This window comes from Chiloscyllium punctatum, chromosome 14 (assembly GCF_047496795.1).
Source record: "Chiloscyllium punctatum isolate Juve2018m chromosome 14, sChiPun1.3, whole genome shotgun sequence".
Lineage (NCBI taxonomy): Eukaryota > Metazoa > Chordata > Chondrichthyes > Orectolobiformes > Hemiscylliidae > Chiloscyllium > Chiloscyllium punctatum.
Window position 1 is genome coordinate 95,915,669 of NC_092752.1, and position 19,768 is coordinate 95,935,436.

The 19,768-nt window shown below is 46.5% G+C and overlaps 1 protein-coding gene across 1 annotated transcript; it reads left to right on the top strand.

Annotated features, from left to right (window-relative positions):
- Window positions 1–2,042: 2,042 nt before the first annotated feature.
- LOC140485788 (uncharacterized) lies at window positions 2,043–10,632 on the top strand. The gene is made up of 2 exons (XM_072584301.1): window positions 2,043–2,798; window positions 7,906–10,632. Exon 2 carries the CDS (start codon window positions 8,238–8,240, stop codon window positions 10,206–10,208), a length of 1,971 nt encoding a protein of 656 aa, XP_072440402.1. The 5' UTR covers window positions 2,043–2,798; window positions 7,906–8,237; the 3' UTR covers window positions 10,209–10,632.
- The last annotated feature ends 9,136 nt before the right edge of the window (window positions 10,633–19,768 follow it).

The window sequence follows — 19,768 nt, forward strand, 5'->3', positions numbered from 1 at the left end:
GATTCACCAGGATGTTCCCTGGGATGGAGCATATCAGCTATGGAGAGAGGCTGGATAAGCTCGGGTTGTTTACTTTTGACAGAGAGGCTGAGGGGGATGTGATACAGAAGGATAAGTTAACAAGGGGCATCGACACGGTGGACAGACAGCAACTGTTCCTTTTAGACAGAGGGTCAAGAACAAGGGAGCACACTTTTAAAATGAAGGGTTTGAGGTTCAGAGAGGATTTAAAGATGACTTTATCTTCACCCAGAGGGTGTTGGGGTCTGGAAAGTACTTTCTGAGAGGGGAGTTATCAAGGTTAACCTCTCAACTGTTAAAAGTACTTGGACAAGCACTTGGAAGTGCCATAACATACCAGGCTATGAACCTTTTGTCGGAAAGTGGGACTAATATAGATCGTGCTGTATTTCTGTTGGCATGGAGACTATGCTCCTGTGAGTGTATGATGTGGAAGGTCAATGATTGAGCAGCTTAACACAAGAATTGATGGGTTTCTGAAGATAATGTTCACAAAGGTTATCAGAGTGAACTGTTATAGCTTGTCAAATTATGTCAATGTGAGAAGTATGAAAAAAAAGTGCAGGTTTTTTCCAGTTTGAAACCAGAGAATGGAGAATGGGAAACAGGGAAATGGCAAAACTATGAATCCACTACTTCAGTTCTGTCTTCACAGAACCTTCTGACAATAACAGGAAAACTAAGTCTGGCGTGGAAAACGAAATAGTACATGGAACATAGAACATAGGAAGTAAATCGTATGGGAGAAATTATTGGGACTGAAAATAATGGTCATAGACAACACTGACACAGGTTTATGAAATGGGAATTATGTTTGAGAAACAGACTGGGAGACAAATGAAAGAGAAGCAATGGATGTAAAACATGTGGATTTTCAGAACGATTTTGGTAAAGCTCCAAGCCTAGTTTGCAAAATCAAATCTTCGTGGATTGGGGTGAATATATGGCCATGCTTTTAGAATGGGACAGCTGGCAGGAGACAGTGAATAGAAATAAACAGACTTGTGAAGCAACAGCCTGACATTGTATTTAAGGTCTGATTCTGTGAGTATGACTATATCCCTGACACCCCATCACCTTCCCCGGATATCACCTCTCTCACCAGCAGGACAGACAAAGAAGAAGTGGTGGCACCATGGGATAAAGTTTGAAGGGAATTGTTCTGGGAGATCTCAACAGTGACTCTGTATCCCGTGAACTCTCATGGCGTTAGTTTACACATGGGAAAGGAAACCTCCTGCTGATTACCATGTACCAGCCTCTTCCAACTGATGAGTCAGTACTCCTCCAAGCTGAACAATGCTTGGAGGAAGCACTGAGGGTGGCAAAGGCACAAAATGTACTCTGGGTTAGGGACGTCAATGTCCACAAAAAGAGTGGTTCAGCAGCAGCATTACTGATTGAGCTGGTTGGGTCCTAAAGGATATAACTTCTCGACTCGGTCTGCAGCAGGTGGTGAAGGAACCCACAAGAGGAAAAAGCCATATTTGACCACAGCCTTACTAATCTGCCAGCTGCAGAAATATCTGTCCATGACAGGATCGGGTAAGAGTGACCACTGCATAGTCATTGTGGAGATAAAGTCACACTTGCATATTGAGAATAACCTCCACCATTTTAGGTGGCACTCTCACCATGCTAAATAGGACAGAGTTTGAACAGAACTAGCAGCTCAAGTCTGGGTTTCGATAATATGTTGTGGGTCATCAATAGCAGCAGAATTGTACTCCAGCACAACCTCATGGCCTGGCATATCCTCCTCACAACAATTACCATCAAGCCAGAGGGATCAACCTTGATTCAATGGAGTGTGCAGGAGGGCAGGAGCAGCACTGGGAATACCTGAAAATGAGGTGTCTGCCTGATGAAGTCACCAACCATGACTACCTGCGTGCCAAACAGCATAAGCAGTTAGTCATAGACAGAGCTAAGTGATCCCACAAGCAACGGTGCAGATCTAAGCTCTGCAGTCCTTCTACTTCTTGTAGGGGGTAGTGTAATTTTTAAACGGTTAGCTGCCTTTTGGCCTTTTCTACCTCATAGTAAACACAAGCAGACACTCGAAACTGTTGCCGGACCTCCCCCACGTTTATATGAATGAAACAGTTGTAACAGCTTTCCTCGATAGTTGAGAGGCCGCCCTTAACCACAGTTGTACAACATCATCCATATAAGGGAAGAACGGGAAGCTCAAACACTGATTGGCCAAGTGAATGATAAAAGAATCGCAGGCACCAGAACCCAAAAAAGGAAAACAGTGCGGAATCCGAGCACTCGTTGGTCAAAGCAGCAGTAGTAAACCCAGCCCACATATACATGTATATAATGCGTGGAGATTACTATGCTTGTGTGTGTGTACCTTTGGGAACAGCACCCGACTTTGCAAAGTTGAATGAAAAGTTTTGGACTGACTCCTCCGTGTCTTTGTTCCTGGGAAGGGAAATGAAAAGTGCCGTAGATGGGGCTGGATAGCCACCTATCTCGCACAATTGGGGGCTCCTCCGGGATGAAATAATTATTGCCGGGGGGGGCAGTCTCTTCGGCTCACGGATCAAGCCTGATTACAACAAAGACGCGTCTAGTATATATTTATACTTCTCACTGATCGGCTTGGTCCGTTGGCCGTCGGCCAAGAGACGATGTGACCCGGCTCATTTAAAAATCATTTTGAATCCTGGAAAAGGAACACACGGACGAGTGCTGGGACGACCGGTTAGTGACTATACACGGGGGTACACACATTTAAAAAGGCCAGACAACTCCGTGCACGGATCAAGGTAAGAGATTCTTTTGTTCTTCCTTGTTGGCCGCGTGGTTTTGACGGTCATCTGTGAAAACGCTTTGGGCGTTTAAGACCAGGACTGAAGATAAACCACGGGAAATTGTGGTTTTGACGGTCATCTGTGAAAACGCTTTGGGCGTTTAAGACCAGGACTGAAGATAAACCACGGGAAATTGTGGTTTTGACGGTCATCTGTGAAAACGCTTTGGGCGTTTAAGACCAGGACCGAAGATAAACCATGGGAAATCAGACTTCTAGATTTACTAAGGAAAAGTCAGGGGAGACTGCAAATGGGAAAGAAATACCCCCCGATAGTCCATTAGGTCGGAAGTTAAGTCTATGGACGGACAGTAGTAGAACGAAGGACTTAAAGAAAGAGACCATGATAAAATATTGTTGTTTTATATGGACCAAAGAACCTATCCGCGCCCCCTCGGTAGTTTGGCCCGAGTATGGGTCTGATGAAGACTGGGTGTGTCAAATCCTAAATGTATATGTTAACAGAAAACAACCGTTTGACCCAGAGGAGAGCAAATATGCCGCCGCCTGGTTGGCGGGAGACGGCGAGAGTCCCACGCGTCTCTATCCTCTGACTCCCCAAACAGACCCGAGGAAGCCCCAGAAGTCTTGGGACATCCTCACCGACGGTTTGCCACCGTCTTCCCCGCCCCCGTATATACCACCCGCGCACGACCAGGCGTCCAGCGCGGACCTACCTCCTGCGATGGATAATTCCGAGTCCCAGCAGGCTACGACCAGTGAGGAAGGGACTGCTGGGGGGTGTACAGGAGGGGGCACAGAACTCACCCCAGGCACTAGGAAATCAGTCCGACTCGAGATGCGGAGAGGTCGAGAAGAGGGATTGAGAGCTGGGAGGAGTGATAATATTGAACAGCTGAACCCCTTACGAGAGGTGCCGTTTGGGAACGAACGGACCGGGTTTGTAGTACAACCTTTAAATTCTGGGGATATCCGGCATCTCCGTAATGAACTACCCCGTCTACTGGACGACCCCGTCAGTGTGGGAATACAACTGGACCAATTTCTGGGGCCCAGTATATACACATGGGCTGAACTGCAGGCCATGATGAGAATACTATTTAATTACGATGAAATTGTTATGATCCGGAATAGTGCAATGGCCATTTGGGATAGGGAGCATCAGGACGGCCCTCAGCGTGGAGAGCAGAAGTACCCCTTAGAGGACCCCCGGTGGGATCATAACGACGCGGGGGGAAGGGCCAATATGACAGACCTCAGAAGCCTTATAATCAGGGGGATCCAAACCTGCGTGCCCAAACAGCGGAATTTAGCAAAAGCATTTGAAGTTGGACAGAAAAAGGATGAATCCCCGAGTGAGTTTTTAGACCGTTTGCGGGAGTCCATGCGAAAGTATTCAGGTTTAGACCCCGATGGGGAAATAGGCAAGAGCATGCTTAAGGTGCACTTTGTGACTAAGTCATGGCCTGACATTCAGAAGAAATTACAGAAAGTGGAGGATTGGGCTGAAAAGGATGTTGCAGAATTATTACGGGAAGCACAGAAGGTGTACGTTCAGAGGGATGTAATAAGGGAGAAACATAAGACAAAAATGATGGTGGCAGCCGTACGGGAAGCTTGTAAGTCCACCGGAATGGGGGAGGGAGATTATGGGGTGGAAAGAGGAACGTCGAAGAAAAGTTGGAGAGGGAGAGAAGCGAGACGGGGCAGAAGTGAGAGAGGAGGATCTTATGGAATTGAGCGCCCTCAGAAGGCTGGATGTTACCATTGCGGGAAACTGGGACACTTCAAAAGGGATTGTCCCGAGTTTAAAAGGGAAAGAGAAGGGATGTATGAAATGGAGTGTGAACAAATGGATTAGGGAAGTCAGGGGAGGATCGGAACACGGGCCTACCAAGAACCCCTGGTAAATTTACGGGTGGGCCCATTTAGACAAGATGTTACCTTCTTAGTTGACACAGGCGCCGGCAGGTCCTCAATTCCCCTCCATCCGAGGGGGGTTGGCTTCCAAGCTAAAACATTAAACATTTCTGGAGTTAAGGGTGGGGTTTTTAGTGCGAGAATATTCGAACCACAACCCTTGCGGCTGGAGGAGGAGGAGCTCCAGGTGGAACTCCTTCACCTCCCCCATCTTCCCTATGGGTTGTTGGGACGGGATTTGATAGTCCGTTTCGGATTGCGAATAGAAGTGGGAGAAGAGGAAGAATTAGCCGTTACCATGTCATACCTTAGTGAGTCCCGATTGACAGAGATAGACCCTAGGGTTTGGGTCGCCAAAGGGAACCGGGGGGGACTCGCAATTCGACCTGTGGAGGTAAAATTAAAGCCCCAGAGCCCCGACGTCAGAGTGCGCCAATACCCCATCTCTTGGGAAGGGAGGCAGGGCCTGAAGACAGTTATGGAAGACCTAATAAAAGATGGATTGGTAGAGCCCTGTATGTCACGATACAATTCCCCAATCCTGCCGGTCCGGAAGTCGGATGGGAGCTACCGAATGGTCCAAGACCTAAGGGAGGTAAATAAAATTGTCCAAGTACGGCACCCTGTGGTACCGAACCCATACACTATTCTGGGGCGAATTCCCCCGGACCACGGCTGGTTTAGTGTTATAGACTTAAAGGATGCCTTCTGGGCGTGTCCCCTGGACAAGGACAGTAGGGATCTTTTTGCTTTTGAATGGGAGGATCCTGATACTGGCAGAAAACAACAGTACAGGTGGACCGTACTCCCCCAAGGATTCACTGAGTCCCCGACTCTGTTCGGGCAGATTCTGGAACAATTATTGGAGGGACTAACCTTGTCCCCGTCCCTTAAGCTTATACAATATGTGGACGATCTCCTTTTATCCGGACCGGCGGAGGAGGACGTCCTACTTGGGACTAATGCCCTGTTAAATTACCTAGCTGAGCAGGGTTTAAGAGTGAGTCAGAAGAAGCTCCAATATGTTGAGAAAGAGGTTAAGTACCTGGGACACTTGATAAGCCAGGGACAGAAACGAATAAGTCCGGAAAGAGTGCGGGCAATAATCGAACTAGGCCTCCCAACGACCAAGAGGGAGTTGCGGAAGTTCTTGGGACTCTTAGGCTATTGTCGGTTATGGATAGACGACTATGCCCCCCTTACTAAAGACTTGTATCTAAAACTCATTGAGGAGGCACCCAACAGAATAAAATGGGAGGAGGAGGAGAAAAAGTTAATTGAAATCCTAAAAGGAAAATTGATGGCTGCACCTGTTTTAAGCTTGCCGGATTTTAGTAAGACATTTCGCCTCTTTGTGAACTCCAGAAAGGGAACCGCTCTTGGAGTATTGACCCAGGACTGGGGGGGTAAAAGGAAGCCCGTGGCTTTCCTGTCAAAAATTCTGGATCCAGTCTCCCGAGGGTGGCCGGAGTGTGTCCAAGCGGTGGCAGCCACGGCAAAGCTGGTAGAGGAAAGCAGGAAGTTGACTTTCGGGGCCCCCTTGACAGTCACTACTCCCCACCAGGTTCGAACTATCCTGAATCAGAAGGCCGGGAGGTGGCTGACTGACTCGAGAATTCTGAAATATGAAGCCATATTGTTAGACCGAGAAGACCTCCGAATAGAAGTCGGGGGCTGCCAGAACGCGGCGGACTTTCTTTGGAAAGGGGAAGGCGAGGAGGAACTGGAACACTGCTGTTCAGACATAATAGAGTACCAGAGTAAAGTGAGGGAAGATCTGAGGGATACCCCCTTACATGCAGGTAGGCGGTGGTACATTGATGGGTCCTCTCGAGTGATAGATGGGGAGAGACACAACGGTTATGCAGTCATTAGTGAGACTGGTTGGGAATTAGTGGAAAGTGGACGGCTACCGAATGCCTGGTCCGCACAAACGTGCGAATTGTACCCCTTGCACCGAGCTCTGAGGAATTTAAAGGGAATAGCCGGGACAATCTACACTGACTCTAAGTATGCCTTTGGGGTAGTACACACCGTTGGGAAGATCTGGAAAGAAAGGGGAATGATAAATAGTAGAGGAAAGGAGTTGGTCCACGAGGAACTAGTAGCCATGATCTTGGAGGATTTGTTGCTGCCACAAGAGATTGCTGTAGTACATGTGAAAGGACACCAGAAAGACGATAAAATAGAGACCCTGGGGAATCAATTGGCAGATGAACAGGCAAAATTGGCTGGGATGGGGAAGGATGTAATAAACTGCCTGGTAAGGATTCCACAGATATCCGAAATTACCGAAGTGCCCACGTTTACTGACAAAGAAGAAACTCTTCTCGCGTCTCTGGGGGGGTACAAAGGATAGGGAAGGCAAGTGGACCTTACCCGATGGCCGCCAGCTACTAAATCGACCGTTGACGCGGGACATTATTGCCCGTTTACACCAAGGGGGTCACTGGGGCGCCCAGGCACTGTGTGATGCCTTCCTGCGCCGATATGCTCACCCTGGTCTGTACACGGTAGCCAAGCAGGTCACAGGAGATTGCATAACGTGTCGAAAGATTAACAAAAGGGGGCTGCGGCAGCATGCAAGACAAGGGGGTAGGGGTCCGGCCTATAGGCCGTTTGAGTATGTCCAGGTAGATTACACTGAGCTCCCCCCCATAGGTCGCCTGAAGTATCTATTAGTAGTGGTAGATCACCTGACAGGATGGGTGGAAGCTTTCCCCACTACCACGGCAACGGCAACTCAGGTTAGCAAGATTCTACTCGAGCAAATCATCCCACGATTTGGGCTACCCCGCGCTATTGACTCTGACCAGGGGAGCCACTTCACCTCGACCATCCTCCAGAATGTAGTGCAAGCAATGGGGATTGACTGGGATTTGCACACCCCCTGGCATCCCTCCTCCTCGGGCAAGGTCGAAAGAATGAACCAGACCATCAAAAAGCAGCTAACCAAGCTCACTAGTGAAATCGGCCTGCCTTGGACCAAATGCCTACCCCTTGCCCTGTTGCAAATTCGCACCCAGCCAAGGCGGGATTTGGGCGTCTCCCCTTTCGAAATGTTATTTGGCCTCCCGTTCCATGGGCCGAAGGGGGAACCTCCTATATTTGAGTCTCGGGATATGTTTGTGCAAAAATATGTGGTGGCTCTGGGGTCTGCTCTATCTCGTTTACGCCAACAGGGACTTTTGGCACAGACGCCGCCCCTCGAGTTTGCGGTGCACACCGTCAAGCCGGGTCAGTGGGTCCTGATTAAAAGCTGGAAGCAACGTACCCTCGAACCAACTTGGGATGGTCCCTTCCTGGTACTTTTGACGACCGAAACGGCTGTCCGTACGGCCGAAAAGGGCTGGACACATTACACTCGAGTCAAGGGACCAGTGCCACAACCGACGGAGGACGAACGAACCTCTCTGACAAAGGCATCTAAGGAACAGAGACCCTGAGAACGAACTAATCGGACTTTGGCGAGTCTAAAGGAACTGTGCCCTCGGGCTACGGGTGTCGCGACAAAATGCGGTCAATCGTATTGTTAACTTGCTATGCCATTGTCCTTGGGCTGGGTCGTAGTGTGCGTGTTACCCAATTTGGCCTCTGGTTAAAACAAGCAGAGGACCGTCAGTGGTTCACCATCTCCGTGCTTGCCAACCAATCAACACAGACACTTAGCTTAGACCTATGTGAGTTGGTGCCCTGTAGGACTAAAAGTCAACTGAATCAAACTAAGCAGAATCTAGAGAGAGAAAGGGGATTCCAGGGTCAGACGTTAGTATTACAATTGCATGGTAGGGAAGGCCTAAGTAGGCCTCCAGCCCCCGGGGTCCAGGCTATGGTGTCAGTTGTCCGTGATCCCATCACCCCTGGACGGGATTGTGGGCAGAATCAGTGCAATCCGCTCTATCTGACCATAAAGAACTTGGAAAAGAACGAGGCGAGCCTTAATAGAACAATACTGGGTATTAGAGTTGGGGGCCAGGCAGGATGGGGGGGAATGCAGCTGTGCTGCACATATATCACGGTCATTGAAGCTGAGTCTGGGGGCTCATCCACCACTGATAAGCAGGAAAAGATTAGAATAATTGAGACGACGGATTTGGAAAAGACCTTTGAAATAGAAACGGGATACGGGGAGGCGAATGCCTGGATGGAATGGGTCAAATATACTGTGAGGAGCATGAAAAAGAGTGATTGCTACGCATGCACGAGTGCCCGCCCTAACCCTCAGGTGGTCCCATTCCCGCTGGGATGGGAGAAACACCCACGAGCCATGGACTGCATGATAAGGCTGTACCAGGACCGAGAGGCCTGGAACGACCCCACTTGTCGACCCTTGAGTTTGAAGTTTCCCCCCGTCAGGTCTGAGGGGGCGCCCCGCCCGCCATCATTCTCAGGGGTAACGGGTACGCACCAGGCCTGCGTCTCTCGGACGGGACTACAGTGGGACGACGATGTGGGGACATTTGACAAGTGCAGTGGATCAATTCGGCTGGTCAATGAAACTACCGGGGGCGGGAATTACTCCCACATTCATGTGCCTAGGGCAGACCTCTGGTGGTACTGTGGTGGGAGGGTTCTGCGACCGACCCTGCCCCAAAAATGGACGGGCACTTGTGCGATCGTTCAATTGGCCATCCCATTCACCCTGGCATTCGAAAAACAAGAGCGACCCCGTTCTAGTGCAAGAACTGAGAGAAATTTGGAGACCTCTTTCGATGATAACATATATTTAGATGCCATAGGGGTCCCCAGGGGTGTTCCTGACGAATACAAGGCTAGGAACCAGATAGCGGCGGGTTTTGAGTCGTCACTGTTCTGGTGGGTGACCATCAATAAGAATGTGGATTGGATTAATTATATTTACTACAATCAGCAGAGGTTCATTAATTATACCCGGGATGCAGTGAAAGGAATAGCAGAACAACTGGACGCCACTAGTAGGATGGCGTGGGAAAATAGGTTGGCCTTAGACATGATGTTGGCAGAGAAGGGGGGTGTTTGTGTCATGATAGGCACTCAGTGCTGCACTTTCATCCCCAACAACACAGCCCCTGATGGGTCCATCACCCGCGCCCTGGATGGACTCACCACATTGGCGGACGAACTGGCCGAAAACTCGGGCATCGACTCTGGCCTCACGGACTGGTTGGAAGCTTGGTTCGGTAAATGGACGGGGGTGGTCGTTCCCTTTCTTGTCTCATGTATAGTGGTGGCAGGGGTACTCACTGCCCTTGGGTGTTGCGTTATTCCCTGTGTCCGGGGATTAACTCAACGACTGATCGAAACCGCCCTTACTAAGAAGGATGTTCCCTATGGGCAGGTTGAACGAATAAATCTCGAGATGGAACAACGTGAATCCCTCTTGGGCGGGGGTAGTATTAGAGACGGGCAGTTTGATGAACAAGCTCGGGAGTTATTAAATGCCCTGGAGAAGAAACTTACGGTTGAAAAATTACAGGCCGTAAGAAAAGACACGGGGGATTTGTAGGGGGTAGTGTAATTTTTAAACGGTTAGCTGCCTTTTGGCCTTTTCTACCTCATAGTAAACACAAGCAGACACTCGAAACTGTTGCCGGACCTCCCCCACGTTTATATGAATGAAACAGTTGTAACAGCTTTCCTCGATAGTTGAGAGGCCGCCCTTAACCACAGTTGTACAACATCATCCATATAAGGGAAGAACGGGAAGCTCAAACACTGATTGGCCAAGTGAATGATAAAAGAATCGCAGGCACCAGAACCCAAAAAAGGAAAACAGTGCGGAATCCGAGCACTCGTTGGTCAAGGCAGCAGTAGTAAACCCAGCCCACATATACATGTATATAATGCGTGGAGATTACTATGCTTGTGTGTGTGTACCTTTGGGAACAGCACCCGACTTTGCAAAGTTGAATGAAAAGTTTTGGACTGACTCCTCCGTGTCTTTGTTCCTGGGAAGGGAAATGAAAAGTGCCGTAGATGGGGCTGGATAGCCACCTATCTCGCACATTCTAGTAGAGAATAGTTATGGACAATTAAACAAGTCATCGGAGGAGGACATTCCACAAGTATCCCCATCCTTAATGATGGAAGAGCCTATCACTTCAGTGCAAAAGATAACGTTCATGCATTCGCAACAATCTTCAGTCAGAAGTGCTGAGTGGATGATCCATCTCGGCCTCCTCCAGTGGCCCTCAACAATTCAGTTACCAGTCATCAGCCAATTCGATTCACTCCATGCGATATCCAGATTCAGTTGGAGACACTGGATTCCTCAGAGGGTACATACCCTGACAACATTCTGGCAATAGTACTGAAACGTTGTTCTCCAGACGTTGTCACTGCCCTCACCAAGCTGTTCCAATACCGTTACAACAACATTTCCCCGATTACATGGAAAATTACCCCAAGTATCTCCTGTATATAAAAAGCAGACCAAATCCAATCCGGCCAATACCACCCCATCAGTCTACTCTCGATCATCAGTAAAGTGGTGGAAGGTCTCAGTGCTTTTAAGCAGCACCTGCTCAGCAATACCCTGATCAATGACGCCCAGTTTGGGCTCCACCAGGGCCACTCAGCTCCTGACCTCATTACCGTGGTTTAAACATGGACAACAGAGCTGAATTCCAGAGGTGGGGTGAGAGTGATAGCCCTTTAAATCAAGGCTGCCTTCGACCAATTGTGGTATCAAGGGGGCTTAGCAAACCTGGAATCAATGGGCATCAGGGGCAAACTCCCCGCTGGTTAGAATCATACCTGACACGTAGGAAGATGGTCATGGTTGATAGAGGTCAGTCTACTCAGCTCCAGGATAAATCTGTAGGAGTCCCTCGGGCAGTGGCCTAGGCCCATACATCTTCAGGGCTACTTCATCAATGACCTTGCCTCCATTTAAAGGTCAGAAGTGGAGATGTTTGCCAATGATTGCACCATGTTCAGCAACAATTTGTGGCTCCTCAGATACTGAAGCAGTCCATGTTCAAATACAACAAGATCTGGACAGTATCCAGGCTAACAAATGGCAAGTCATAGTCACGTCACACAAATGCTAGACCGTGAACATCACCAATAAAATACAATCTAACCTGCCCCTTGGCATTCAATGGTGTTACTGTCACTGAATCCACAGTGGACTGCAGCGGTTCAACAAGGCAGCTCACCACCACCTTCTCAAGGGGAAACCAGGGACAGGAAATAAATGCTGACCCAGCCAGTCACACCCAGATTCAGGAAATAAATATCATTTTTAAAAAATAACAGAGGAAGGTTTCTGGGATATCACAGAGATCGGTGCTCACGTCCCAGTTGTTCACAATACCCATTAAACATTTGGTTGCAGGAATCAAATACAATATATCCCAACCTGCTGATAGAACTAACGGATGTTGGATTGTGAGTGGGTGAGGAGGTTGTAAAAAAGCTTCAAGGTGACTAAGACAAGTGGAGTGAATGGGCAAATACGTGGCAGATGGAGAGCAAGGTGGGTTGAGGTGACAGTGTGCCCTTTGGTGGGAACAAGAGATTGGCAGGTTTTCGGTTGAAAAAGGGATTGTTTGAAACATGTTGATCTGAAAAGCGACGTATGGGCCTTTTTGTTGTTTCCTTCTGCGCGGCCCTCCGAGGTCCCTGCAGCACAGTGAGGTCTGAACCCACAAGGCCATACTGGGAATGGCATTCGCACGCTGCCCAGTGTACAAAGACCTACCAAGTGGGGAGCTGTAACATTACAAAGGATCTGGATCTCCCTGTAGACCAGTCACTGAAAGCAATATTGCAGGAGCAGAAAGCAGTTAGGAAGATCAATGATGTGCTGACCTTCATTTCAGGGGGATTTGAATCCAGGAGTAAGGCTGTCTTACTGCAGCTGTAGAGGGCTATGGTGAGACCCTATCTCAAACACTGTGCAGTATTCTGCAGATTTGGTCTCAGTACATAATAAAGGACAAACCTGACATTGAGGGAGAGCAGTGAAGGATGACCAGACCGATCTTTGTGATGACAGGCTTGTTGTGGGAGCAGAGTTTGGGGCGACTGGGCCTGTATTCCATGGGGTTAGGAAAATGGGTGGAGATCTCAGTGATATATATAAATCTCTGACAGGGTGAGACGGATTGGAAGCAGGGATAATAATTCCCCTGGCTGTGTTGTCTAAAACAAGGGTCCACAGTATTAGGTACAGACAGACCATTCTGCAATGAGATGACAATAAATGTCTGCACTCAGCGACTGGTGAACCTGGGGAATGCGCTCGAACCTGGAAGCCAAAGCACTGAATATAAATAAGGATTTAGAGACAGTAAAGGAATGGTGGGAGAGAAGGAGAACGATATTGGAAATAAAGGGCAAGGTATCATTATATTGAATTGGGTAGCAAACTCGACAGACCAAATGGACTACTGCACTTCCTATTTTATACCTTCCCAAGGTTAGTCACAAGCTCTCAGATGTTAGGAAGGAGGTCTCTGCAGCGTCAACAGGACTGTGTTCCCGTTCCCTTTTTCCGATACTGAGGCTGGGGCCGGGTGTCCTGTCTGGTTTTATCCTTTCGACCTCGGAACAGTTTGATACAATAGAATGTCTTGTTTGGCGGATTCAGAGACCATTGAAGAGTTTATCACATGTCTCTATGTCTGCAGTCACGTTTAGGCCAGACCAGGAAAGCACGGGAGATTCACTTCCTGAAAGGACATTTGTGAAGCAAATTGGTGTGTACAATCGACATTGGCTTGAAGGTCACTATTTACGGACACCAGATTTTGCATCCTAATATTTTGTCAATTGTGTTTAACTAACACCAGCTGCCAGAGCATTAGCCTGGTCTGGATTAGTAATCCAGTGACCTTTCCACAGCAGCACCATCTCCATATGGCGACCTATATGAAATCATACTGAGCAGGTTATTTCTGTGCTGCTTGATAACTCTGTCAAATAGAACTCCCACCAGTTTGACTGTCGTGGTGGGTCTGAGGGGGAGGTGACTGGCCAGATTGTAATTATAATCCTCTTAGGAACTGGACAGAGTTGAGTAATTTTCCACATTACCAGGGAGATGTCAGAGTTGGAGCTGGAATGAAAGAGCTTCCCCAGGGACACGGCTTGTTGTGCAGCATAAGTCTTCAGTCCTATTGCAGGAATGGTGTCAGAGACCATTGCCTTTTTCGTACGTACTGTGTTCAGCTGTTTCTTCATGTCACGAACATCTAATCGAATTGGTTGAAGACGGGCATCTGTGATTCTGTGGCTATCATGGCGAGGGTGAGGTGGATCATCAACTCAACACTTCTGGCTGAGGGTGATGCAGATACCACATCCTAGTCTTTTACACTGATGTACAGGACTGTTCAATTATTTAGGATGGGGATATTTGTGGAGTCCTTTGCTCCAGTCATTTGTTTAATCATCCATCACCAGTTATGACAGAATGTGACAGGATTGCGGAGCTTCGATCAGATCTGTTTGTCAAGTCTGGTAGCTTTAATGGGTTAGCATCAGGTTTAGGTTCACGTGGTTCTGACCCAGTCATGTTACCCACAGTCATTACTGAAACATAGATCATATTGATGGCAATGGCAGACTGAGGAAATTATTCGAGGCTAAAAACTACAGGTTGTGGTTGAATGGTGTTCTGCTTCTCCTGCTGCTGTAGTCTACAGCACTACATAAATACGCAGTTTTGAGCTGCAATATCTGCAATGTAATTCTGCTGTCTGTCCCTTAGTTCACATCGAGACCCACTCACCCATCAGTCATGTAGTCAGTAACCTACTCTGGTTTCTGATGTGGTAACACTTCCATTTTCATACTTTCATTCTGCTGAGGGTCTCTCCCTGGATCATGCTTTCAATCTGACACATTCTGCAAAACCAATTAACTGTTTTTAATTCAATTGTTTAATTCACCTGAATTTGTTTCCTTGAGTAATATCATCTTCTGTGTTTAAAGTGAATGTATTTCCTCTGTTTCTCTCCCTGACCATGATTAAGAGCTCTGTAGTGTCAGTGATGCCAGTCTTATGTAGTTTCAGAGCCAATGAATTCTCTGGATTCCCAATCATCTTCACCACATTGTATATTTCCTCTTTTGGTTTGATTCCTTATCACTCATGGCTGCCTTGTCCTCCCATGAGTATGTTTCATCTCCTTTGGGAGAATTTCTGATATCCTCTGAAATATCCCCAGAAATTCCTGCTTTTGCTGCTCCACGGTCTGCCCTGCTCAGCTCCCTTTCCAATTAACTCTGGCTAGCAACGCCCGCATGTCTTTGCCGTTACATTGCTCAATTATAATCACATTACATCTAGAAGAGAGCAATAGATATCAACCGAAAAAAGGAGCTTTGAGTGAAGGGACGCAAAGAATAATTGGTAAATGCCTTAACTAGATACAAAGAGAGAAAGAGCGAGACAACATAGATGAGGAAATGTGAAAAATGAGAAAACTAGATCATTGAAAGAATTAGATGTACATCCCTCAACGTTTTGGCAATTCCAGTGTGCTGTGGTCCTTTGTATAGTGCATGGACAACAGAGTAACGTGTTCAATTGCTGACTCTGATGCCAGAATTTTTATCTCCAATAATATGAAAGACACTAGCTTTGAAAAGAACCAACAGGCCAATATATTGAATTCTGGTAGAAAGGGGATTAACCGAAATAAGTTGGGACACCGGAAGCAAGAATTTATAACACACATCCTGATAAGAAGGAGAGATTGGAGTGGAGAATTCCAGAAAAGGAGGGAATGTTGATAGAAGGGGAAACATATCACTTTAGATGAGGATCAAATGATGTTTTAATGTTTTATAAATTTTATACATCATATGCATCACTTTTCATGTGTCTCCGTTGTTCATTTAGAATGTGTTGTGCACATATGAAAATGTTACATATCTGCACACACACATTCATTAAACAGTGTATGTAAAATCATTTTTCCGACATTGAAATGGTCCTGTTGTTGTGTTACCAGGATACACGAACAACAGCTGGCCACCAAAAGACATGATCCATCATCACTACGTTCCAAACATACAGACAAAGAAGGGCATCACTTTGATTGGGACAATGCACACACACATACTAAGACACGCAAGGATGTTCTTAGAGGAATGGCATTCTGACCAGAAGTCCATCAATAAACACAACAATTTAGATCCTATCTACCTTCTCTTGTAAAACAAACGAACCGGAAATGACATCACTCATCTTGAGAACCCAAGACCTATAAATAGAGAGGCGCGACAGACCACCAGCACCTCAGCAGAGACTCTCACTGATGATGTTACCTCGTCATAGTGTCGAATCGTCAGAAAACAAACCTTCAAGCACAGCGAGCTAACTTGCATACATACAAACTGTTATTTTTCTTTTGTTAGTGGAATTTGGGAGTTCTTTTGGGTGAGCTTTTTTGGGTTTGTGGTTTTAATTAACAGAAGTCCTCGACATAGATGTCTTCACAATTGGGGCCCTGCCATATGGGACTTGGACAGATTTGAACAGATTTCGGGTACAAAATGTCCCAGCAAATTCCAACACGTTGCAATTAGTGACCTAGATCTTCAAATAAAACCAGTCGGAAAATCTGTTTAATTTTGTTAACTGGTGGTTGTTTAAATTAAAAGTGAGGGAAATGGCTTTTAACAGTACTAAAGAGGTATCCAATTTTGCCAAGAAAGTTTAGAAAGACAGAAGCAGGGCATTTTTTAGAATTCGCAAATAGGTTGGAATTGGGTTTATCCAGTGACAAAAAGGAAACCAGAAATTATAATGGAGTTGATCAAGCACTTTGATGTATCAAATAAACAGTCGAGTTAGAAAAAGCTTATATTGCAAAAATGGCAACTGAAGTTAGAAGATAAAGAATGAGATGGAAACAGAGAGAGAAAAAACAGGAGAGGAAAAAGAAAGAGAGAATTTGAAATTCAGAAGTTGGGAATTAGACAAGAAAGTTAAATTAACAGGATGGAGATGAAGGGAGAAGATCGGGATGTATACAACTAGGTTCGGAGAGAAAAATGTAAAAATCTTTTTCATTTCATTTGAAAAAATGGCTCGGCAGATGACGTGTCCAGTGAACCTGTGAGTAATGCTCGTTCAGACTAAGCTGGTGGGCACAGCTGGTGAGGCATGTGCAGCGCTATCAGATGAGGGGTCAAGAGATTATACTGATATCAAATTGGTTATTTTGATTGGCTATGAATTGGTACCAGAAGCATATAGACAGAGATTCATAAAAACAGAGACGGAACCAGGTCAGACTTATGTTAAGTTTAAAAGCATTAACTGCAGTCATTTTGATAGTTGGGTGCTGGCCTTAAAAATGGATAAGACCTGTGAGGCTCGAAGGGAGATTATTCTGCTGGACGTGTTTAAAGACTCACTTCCAGAGACGGTAAGAATTCATGTGAATGAACAGAAATTTCAAGAAGCGAGAAGCGCGGCAGAAAGGGCAGGTAAATCTGCATTGTTGCATGAGATGAAATTTAGCTTCCGGGAGGATTTTCATCCTGTGAGGGATAGAAATGGGGGGAAGGGACGATCACACATTACAAAGCGAACAGTAGCGCACAATAGTTTACCACAAGTGAAAAAATAAGCCCAAAGGGGTTGAAAGGTGGTGAAAGGCCTCAGGTGTTCTCAATATATGGGCGTGGAACACATAAAATGAAAGTGCTGATGGTTTAAGGAGGGCACTGGGAAAAGGTGGTTTCACTGCAGTAAGCTGGGACACACCGTGCTGGGCATTGAAGGAAGACACTTTGGGGAAAAATGTAGTAGAAGAGGCTAACCCCAGTGGCATTAGTGAAATTGGTAAAGGAGACTCCAAGTGGAGCTGAGGAGCTGCAGGAAATTGCACAGCTTAGACAAGGGCTGGGTATGGAGTTAGTACCTGATCTCTGAAAGAATTCGCCTCTGTACATAAAGTTTACTCAGAAAGAACGGAGGGAGAAGGACAAGAAGTTATAGTTTTGTGAGATATGGGATCTGCTCAGTCTCTAATAGTTGAGAAGTGAGGCGCTGGAAAAGCACAACAGATCAGGCAGCATCCAAACAGCAGGACAATCGAATATCAGGTGGAAACCCATCGTCAGGAATGTGGTGGGGGGACAAGGGGGGCTGAAAGATAAATACGAGGGTAGTAGCTGGGCTGGTGGGAGGGTCACTGGGAAGGCAATAAGAAGATGTAGGTGGGAGTAATAGTGATATGTCGGAGGGTAGGGTGGAGTCGGTAGGTGGGAAGGAAGCCGGCCAGTAAGGGCAGTTCAAGAGGGCAGTTCAAGAGGGTTGGATCTGGGAGAGGTTGGGGGAGAGGAGATTTCGAATTTGGTGAAGTCAACGTTGATGATGGGTCTAGTTTGAGGGTTCTCGTTGTCCTATCCACAACACGCTCCTCTCCGACCTATCACCATCACACCCCACCTGCGTCTACCTATCGCCTTCCAAGCTATCTTCCACCCAGCTGGACCCCCACCCTCCTATATATTTCTCGGCCCCCTTCCCCCTCCCTTACCTCACCCCCACTTTGCTGATGAAGGATTTATGCCTGTAACGTCAACTCTTCTTCCCCTTGGATGCTGCCTGGATGGCTATGCTTTCCCAGGCCCACACTCATCTCCAGCATCCGCAGCCCTCACTTTCTCTCGGCGTCTAATGGTGAGAGATGAAAATATTTTCACTCTTTCTGACATATTAATCAAGATCATGACAATTTGTGGAACGGGGTTACAAATTAAGTATTCCCTTGTGTAACATCAGGTTGGAATGCCAATTCAAGGTTGGGGAAGTAACAGTAACAGAGTGTCATTTCCAGGAATACAGTTTGTTCTTGGGAACGATTTAGCAGGATCCAAGGTGGGAGTGGCACCCCTTGTGTTGGAGAAGGCAAAAGGAAAACTGGAGAATTGGGGAGTTAAAAGAAAAATACCCAGGGTTTTTATCCAGACTGTGTAGAAACAAGATTCCACTGTCATAAGTTAGAGCAGGAAGTAAAACCATAATAAAAAGGCAAAGGAGTTGATGTGCAGTGAACTGACCCCCTGTTTGATGTCACGGTGCTGGAAAAACCTGAACAGGCAGAGGATCAGGCAGGGGTGTTTAGTCCTGAAAGGCTAATGGACTTACAAAAGATATATACACACACATTCACACACACATGCACATGCACACACACAGAAAAGGAATCAAAATATATTGTTGAACGTTATTAACTTAAAGATAGAATGCTAAAATTAAAATGGAGACCCCGATAGGTTAGTGCAGAAGGGAAATGGGCCGAAGTGCGCCAGATTGTTTTAGAGGTAGCGTACAGTGTTACGGGTAGCACATAAACTAACTGCAGGGGGTCACCGAGGTGTACAGAATACTCAGGTTAAGGTACAGAGGCATTTCTAGTGGCCTGGAAAGCACACGGACGTGGTTATTATTTGATGTACATGTCAAACATTCTAAATGGTAGATAAGTCACAGGCAGTAATAAAACCAGCACCTTTGTTACCAATGCCTGCATTCGAAGAACATTTTACGTAGGTTATGATTAGTTGTGTAGCTCCCCTATCTAAAATAAAAGTGGAAACCAATATTTGTTAGCCATATTTCAGATTTCATATACCAGATTTCCAGAGGCATTTCTATTATGGAGTGTTAAGGTAAAAAGGGAGGTGGAGGAGTTGGTAGCTTTCTTTACTCACTGTGAGCTCCGCAGAGAGATTCAGTCAGATCAAGGGTCTCATTTTACCGCTCAGCTGTTTAAGGAAGTCATGGATAGCTTAGGCATACAGCAGTTTAAATCAAGGGCGTCCCATCCTGAATCCCCGGGAGCCTTGGAAAGTTAGCATCAGACGCTGAAGACCATATTAACAGCGTACTGTCAGGATTACCAGAATGAATGCAATGAATGTGTCTCATTAAATTGTTTGCCATTAGACAAAAATTATTTGCCCCAAATAAATCTACTCAGTTTACTTCCTTTGAGTTAATATTTGAAGTGAGAGGCCCTTTGGAATGAATTGAATATAAATTGACAGGATCGAAATCAGAGATCTCACACTCGGATTATGTATGTGAGCTGA

What these genes read in the sequence shown, in the direction of transcription:
- LOC140485788 (XM_072584301.1), top strand. Translation starts at nt 8,238, where the DNA reads ATGCGGTCAATCGTATTGTTAACTTGCTATGCCATTGTCCTTGGGCTG.